Source organism: Solanum tuberosum, unplaced genomic scaffold (genome assembly GCF_000226075.1).
Source record: "Solanum tuberosum cultivar DM 1-3 516 R44 unplaced genomic scaffold, SolTub_3.0 scf00305, whole genome shotgun sequence".
In the NCBI taxonomy this organism is placed as follows: Eukaryota; Viridiplantae; Streptophyta; class Magnoliopsida; order Solanales; family Solanaceae; genus Solanum; species Solanum tuberosum.
In genome coordinates this window covers 64,341-71,691 of record NW_006239229.1, presented here as the reverse complement: position 1 = coordinate 71,691, position 7,351 = coordinate 64,341, and the positions used below count along the sequence as shown (strand labels likewise).

At 34.5% G+C, this 7,351-nt stretch overlaps 1 protein-coding gene across 1 annotated transcript; it reads left to right on the top strand.

Annotated features, from left to right (window-relative positions):
* The first annotated feature begins 2,676 nt into the window (after window positions 1-2,676).
* On the top strand, window positions 2,677-7,014 carry LOC102601879 (uncharacterized). Its single transcript, XM_006359718.2, has 8 exons — window positions 2,677-2,833; window positions 3,039-3,065; window positions 3,149-3,271; window positions 3,585-3,912; window positions 4,159-4,245; window positions 4,694-4,780; window positions 5,319-5,693; window positions 6,251-7,014. The coding sequence occupies exons 1-8, from the start codon at window positions 2,787-2,789 to the stop codon at window positions 6,821-6,823; spliced, it is 1,647 nt and encodes a 548-aa protein (XP_006359780.1). The 5' UTR covers window positions 2,677-2,786; the 3' UTR covers window positions 6,824-7,014.
* The last annotated feature ends 337 nt before the right edge of the window (window positions 7,015-7,351 follow it).

Sequence of the window (7,351 nt, the reverse complement as noted above, 5' to 3'; positions counted from 1 at the left end):
TATCCAATTGTTAGAGATACGAGAACTCCAAGTTCTTCTGGCTGACATCTTTAAAAATGCCATGAAACTAGAGTATCGATTCTAGACTTGGGCTGTCTTTGTGGACTAGGGCTGCTGAGTTCCAAATTACTGCTATTGTCCTTGAGTTTTCTTATTCTGCCACTCATTTACAAGAAACTTTTTTGTTCAAGTGCAACTAAAGTATAACTCTCTTTTGCTGGTGGAATTTTATTCAAAGTACAACTTTTTGTATTGGAAATTCAACGACTCAGATGAAAAGAACCTCTCAGAATAAGGATCATGTTCAGTACCCTGTTGTAAGTGCATGTCTATTCTAAAACGACAGTATTCAGCTTCCTCTATGATTTAGCGGGTTGTTCTTAAAAGGTTTGTTAATATTCAGTCATGTGAGTGCTAAATTAGATAATTAGATGTTTGTAACAAAGATTTGGATCCCTTTTTCTATATGATGCAATATGCATCGTGTTATGTTTTAACTTGTAGCTATCCGCTGTTGTATTATTAATAATAATTGGGATGTTTCAACTTGTTTTTTATGCTATGATGTGTTGTGTTTGTGTTTCGAAAAGTGATTTGCATTGCTTTAGTGAATTGAAGTCATATGGATTTGGCTCATCTCCATTTCCTTACTCAGTTAAGAAAGCCTTGACAATGAAGTAATAGGATTTTGAGAACGATAATTTTATAGACCTTCCTTTTGGTTTCGTCGTCTCACATTGACCATCCTTTGTGATTTACTATTTGTAACAATTCTTTGAAACTATTTGTTTTTTTTATGTAAATTATATTTTGACTAATTTCTTAATTAATATTAAACTTTTGTCAATATCCTTTTTTATAAATTCTTTTAAGAAAACGTAAAATCGTCACCTTTTTTGAATTCGTGACATAAAACTTCATCTCAGTGACGAGATTCTGAATTCATTTTAGAAATTCTATAGAGATATGTTGAAATAGTTGTATGGTGTGAAGTGAAGAAGAACAGACAATTTGCCATTGAAAGATTTTGGCACATTAAACCGGCTTGATTAACTTGTTTTGTTATGCCAGTGAAGATATCTTCCCCAATTATAAACCAGTTCAAAGTTATTGTTTGTGCTAAGTTGCATTATGGGGGGAAAAAAGAGAGTCACGACTTGTATAGGTTCCTAAGGGAAAAAATAGAAAGAAAACAAACGAACAAATAAATGTAGAAAGAGTATCTATAAATTAAAGCAAAAGGGAAGAAGCTTCACATTGTTTCATCTTGTCAGTGTCAACCATAATTAATCTCAAGATAAAATCCTAGTGTTTATGGGAATTCAACCTTTTAGTTGTTTTAAAACTGTTTTTCTAGTGTTTTTATATCATGACTTGGTTTAAAATTAATTTGATGGGTTAAGTTTGGGTTGGTAGTTGGTTCTCCCACTAGCAGTAGCGGATCCAGGATTATCATTAAGGGATGTCAATGTAAAAAATATAATTATGAGGCTAGTAGGGCTAGAAAATACGACCTCAAAGAATTTTTATAACAACTTAAGCATTACACTAAACTTTTAACATGTATCAAGAGATGTCAATACTTGTATATATCTTTATTAAATCAAAATTTGACTTCTATATACAATGTAATTTCCCGATGAATGGGTATATCACTTGACACCCCTTACCCAAGGGTGGGTACGCCCCTTCCCACTGGAGGGTTAGTGTGGATGCCATTCATGATGGGTTAGGATCTTGACAACACTAACGGGTCGATTAGTAGAGTTTATAAAAATAATGCTAAATATAGTGTATTAGTAATGCTTGCATTAGAAATGTTTGTATTAGTTATACTTACATTAATTATACATAGATGATTACCTATGTTGTTATGTATTGTTTGGTTTAGTGTATTAAAAATAACGTACTTACATAAAAATAGTTATTACAAAGATATCCTTCACAATTATGGTGAAAAAGATGTAAAAAAATTTAAGGGGCAATGCTGTCTTTAACCATGCCAATGCGTGCATTAAACTCTTGCATTACTAATGCCATAGATATGAGGGGCAATGCTGTCTATAACCATGCTAATGCGTGCATTAAACTCTTGCATTACTAATACCTAGAAATCTATGGTATTAGTAATACACACATTAATACACAATACATAACATGAATATGTATATCAAATAAGATATTACTAATCCACAAAGCTAATACATGCATTATTTTTACTAATATACTCTACCAAATGATCCGTAAATTAATCTTAATACTAAAATATGATCCGTATTATATAGAACATTAAATAGTGTGATATAGATAAATTTTACAAAACATTTAATTTTATTCATTAGATTGATCAAATTTATCTTCTACCCCGTTTTTTGAATGAATATCCATCCGTGTTTTGTAGGCGAAAGTTGAAAAAGTAGTTGTAGGAACAAGTTCCTTCATGATTAAGGATTTGAAGGGACAATCAATATCTCAATATGTGAAACCAAAAAGGTGAAGGAATCGCATTAATTACTATGGTGACTCAACTTTTATACATTAGGGGATGTTAATTACAATTTGAAAAAATAAAATAAAAACTCAATGCTTTTATTTGATTGGAAACAAGGATTCAATTCCAAAGTTAGCCTTGCTTTTCCACTTTTCAACCACAACATTTACTGGGTATTTCTGTTATTAATAGAAAAAGAAACACCTATTTTGAAAACTGTTCACTTGTTTTCCCTCTTCAGAAAGTCTTGGGATCATAAAACTCCAGTTGAGCTGAGAAGAGTAAATTTTCCAGAATGGATTTTCTCAGATTTGCGCTTCCCTTGATCGATTGCCTAGCTTGGTAGATTTACTTTCTTTCTCTCTCTACGCTCCACTCCACTCCAGTTTGTGTTGTTTCGTTAAAAGATGAAAATTTTGTATGGTAGTTAAGAAGAAAGACTTAAATAAAGAAGAACTTTAGCTACAATTGAAGATTCATCAGTTTTTTTTTTTTTTATTCTACTTATTTTGCATGTATTGATACACTTGTTTTTTTGAATTTGCAGGCCGGTAGTTGCTCTGGGCTATCCTATGTAAGTTTTGATTGTTCAATTTTGTTAGTGGGTAATGGGTGTGTATTTAATTTTTACTGGTAAGTTGTTTTGTGCAACTGCAGATGTGCATCAATCCGAGCAATTGAGACTGGTTCCAAGTATCACATGAGGAAGCTCGTCATATATTGGACTATCTTTTCTTTTATTTCTCTCTTCCAACACCTATTTGACAAATTTATCCAATGGTAATGTCCTTTGTAATTATATGGAACTCTTTGAATTATTGACACTTAGCTTGTTACTAACATTATTGGGCAAACTCGAAGTCGTTAATGGTCAACAAATTTATCGTCAATGTCTTAAAATGCACTAATTTTGGTTCTCGTCTATGTTGGTAGTTATAGGTCTGTTCTTGCTTGTGTTTCTTAAATTCCCTTTCTGAGCTAGACTGCTAGAGAGTTTGTTGAAGCATTAGGGGAAAGTTGTGCACTCTATGTGGTTGAACATGAGAAACTACTCCTCTTGCATATACTGATCACTTTTCATTTACTTTGGCAGGGTTCCTCTGTGGCCACATATAAAATTAATTACCATATGTTGGTTGGTGATACCACGGTTTAACGGGGCATGTTATCTTTATGAAGTTCTAGTTCGTCCATGTTTACTGGTTAAATGGCACGATAGTATCAGTCAGCTTAATAGTTCTTGTTATGTTTATCTACGCCTTTCATGTTTGTGCTTGTCTGTCAACCTTCAAACTGTTGCCGACTGGTTTAACAAGCCAATGGAGGATCAATCTCTCAAGAATGAAACATTTCTGTCTGTGGTAGAGGGGTATCTCGAAGAAAATGGATCGGATGCTCTGGAGAAACATATTGCAAACAAGGTATGTCAGACATTACTTCAGCAAGGAGTAGACGGTTCATTACTGAATTGGAAATACACTTGTTTTAATGTACTTCAGTTAGTTATATAAAAGTTGAGACAACTACCCATTTCTGTAGCCAAAAGTTAAATTACCACCATTAAAGCAACTGTATGATTGCATATTCCACTGGATTTTATAGCAACGTCTGCTTGAGTATTGATTTTTTTCTCAACAAGTGTACTTATCATGATCTCCTGTGTGCAGTATAAGGATTATAGTTTGAAACATCATGCAGAAGAGATCAAGCCTACTGATACTAGTGACGAAGCAGGAAGGATTACCCCCAACCAGGTGCCTCACCCATTGTTCCTAGCTCCCCGTACTTAATGAAACAATTTTTAACTTCTTTTGTTGCTGCTTTATTGGGGTTTTCACCCCATAATGGTTTGAAATGTTGCATTAGCAGTTGAGTACAAGTTAAATGACTTGCATATATGTGATATCATGCACCAATTTTTGAGATTTGCGTATTTCCAGTTAATTTGTGAATGCTTTGTTTGCATAGATGTTGTGTACCTTTCAACTCTTGAACTATTGTTTGTACATGAGGAATAGGTTATTGTAATGACATTATGCAGTTATCAGTTTTCTCAAATAAAGCATTCAAGAGTCTGAATTTTCCTTTTGTTAACAACAGAAGTAATTACTTGTGTTCTTGTGTAGTGAAAAACTATTTTTGTGTTCACATGCTTTCATTCCTTGAATTCCCATAAATAACAATCATAGTACTCCTAATCAGACACAATGTGAAGGGGGTGGTCCTGTTTGGGAAGATATCACAGTGATGGAGCATATGGCAAAACATGAAGCAGCTGAGCCCAAACAGGTTATATTTCTTTACACTTGAATTTCCTTAAGTTACTTTTCTTTTGGAGTATTATATGTTCACGAGTATTCTTCTAGATACCTTGGTAGATGAAATATTAAACTAACAGCTAATTGATGATAGATGACAAGAGGAGAGCTTGAGATGAAACTTACTGTTTATGAAAATAAAAATTAGGCTCATCGACCAAGACAAAGATGGCAAATGATAATGCACACTGAATCAAGTGCATTATCATTTAGACGAAGCAGAAACTTTGTGTATGCTAAAGAATCACTGAATAACCTGAAATTGAAGCTGGCATACTTTGTAATATTAATTGTTTTTGAAGTTTGCACTAGATTCATCTATCTTTGTATACTCTCTAGTGTCTGTTTCTCCTGTGAACATTTGAAGCCATTGGAAAAGGAAAATACTTAGTGCTCTTAAATTTTTTAAAACATAAAGTACCACCTTTATTCTAGCCTAGGTTTTGTGTTTCTATATTCAAGAGAGAGTAATCTGTATGTCAGCGATTAAGATGTCTGCGGAACTGCAGGTTAAGAGTTTGAAGGAAAATCCAATTATAATTGAGAAGAAAACAAAAGGACTGCAGGTCAGGGAATTGGTAGTTCCAGCAGATGCTGAAGAGATAAAACTTCCAGAGGTTGCTTCTTCAGAGAAAGTTCAGACAGAGTGGACTTGTGCATTATGCGAAATGACAACCACCTCGGAGCAGAACATGAAGTCCCATCTTAACGGAAGGAAACATAAAGCTAAGTATGAAGGGCTGAAAACTTGCGAACAAACGTCCAAAAGCGATGGAAGTTTACCAGTTCCAACAAAGTCAAATCAGCTTAATCTGGAGCAAGTAAAACATGCATCTGCAGCACAACCACAGCACAGTGCTAATAAAGCAGTTGAGCCTAAACAGGTTATTATTTTTTAACCCTTGATCTTCGTGGTCATTTTGGGATATTATGCCTTCACAAATGTTAAGCAAGCATTTGATCAAAAGAGGAGAGCTTGATGTTCCCATGAGAATAGCTAATTAGCTGCTACTGATACTCTTGGTGGTCAAGTTACGAAAAGACTAGGATGAGGGCTTAGCTGTATATGAGGACAAAAGATTAGGCTGATGTGGAGGATGGCAATTGATAATGCACTCTGAGATCAAGTGCATTATCATTTAAACTTAAGCAGAGACTACATATATTCTGAACAATCACGGAACAGCCCAAAAATTAAATTGATGCACTTAGTAAAGTTTATCCTGCTTGAAGTTTGCAAGATTCAATTATGTTAGTATATTCTTGAACCTCAGTTTCTCCTGTGAACATCTGAAGTCACTAAAGAAGAGAGAGTATTGAAGCTCTTAATTATGTTTTAAACATTAATACTACTTTTGTTCTAGCCTGGTATTTATTTTTCTATAATCAAGCAAATATAATGTGTATGCCAGTGATTGAAACGTCCCCTGTGGAACTGCAGGTTAAAAGTGTGAAGGAACATCCAATTCAGATTGAGAAGAAAACAACAGGTGTGCAGATCAAGGATACAGCATTTCCAGCAGATGCCAAGGAGATTAAACTCCCAGAAATCAATCCTCTAAAGAATATTCAGACAGAGTGGACTTGTGCGGTATGTCAAGTGACAACCACCTCAAAGCATGACTTGAAGTGCCATCTTCTAGGGACGAGACATAGGATAAAGTGTGAAGAGCTGAAGAGAACGGCCAAAACTGAAAGAAACCCACCTTCTACTTCAAATATACCAGAGCTTAAGCAGAAGCAAGTAAAACATGCACTTGCAGCACAAAACAAGAACAGCACTAATAAAAAACCTAAAGAAAATGTCCAACTGGGAGCTACTACCAGGCAACATCAAAGGCAGACACAAGTGAAGAATGCTGGTGGTGCTACTCATAATTCTAAGTTGTGGTGTAGTTTTTGTGACATTAGGTGCCCTGATGAGATTGCTATGGCTGCACATCTTAACGGTAAGAAACACTTGGCAAAACTTCAAGAAAGAATGAGTTTTACTAGTGGAACATCATGGGATTGAATTATGCAAATATGCAGTTTTATCAGGGTATTTGAAGGCGTTTGGTCTAGTTTAAGTTGAAGCAACTGTGTTCGATTATCAATACTAAAATTCAGTTGCTTAATCACTGGGAAGGACAATTAGGTAAAGTTAATGTCGACAATTAGTGACATCTGTGTATAATCAGTTTTTAACTTAGCTTTTTGTTTCTTCACGTCTGTTTTATGTAGTCGTCTTTTATGCTAATTTTACCAGCTAAAACATTAAGAAAAAAATCACACAAGGAGGGAGTCGCAGGCTGGAACATCTATGAAACAAAAGGCATCCAAAGTGTGTTGTAATGAATCCTGGTAAAATGTAGTGGAAACAAGCCAGAAATATAACTTTACTTCAAATCACTGTTTTAAAAGGTGGGGCCGGACGCGAGGCATTTTATATATTATGGGGCAAGGCGTATGCCCCACAATATGGAGTGTACAACTCATGTATATTTTATTTTATTTTATTATTAAGAAAATAAGCAAAAATAAAACTTTCAATAAATCTACA

Coding starts and splice junctions, on each gene's coding strand:
- LOC102601879 (XM_006359718.2), top strand. CDS start 2,787: ATGGATTTTCTCAGATTTGCGCTTCCCTTGATCGATTGCCTAGCTTG. Junction 3,272..3,584: donor TTTGACAAATTTATCCAATG/GTAATGTCCTTT, acceptor TTACTTTGGCAG/GGTTCCTCTGTGGCCACATA. Junction 4,781..5,318: donor AAGCAGCTGAGCCCAAACAG/GTTATATTTCTT, acceptor GCGGAACTGCAG/GTTAAGAGTTTGAAGGAAAA.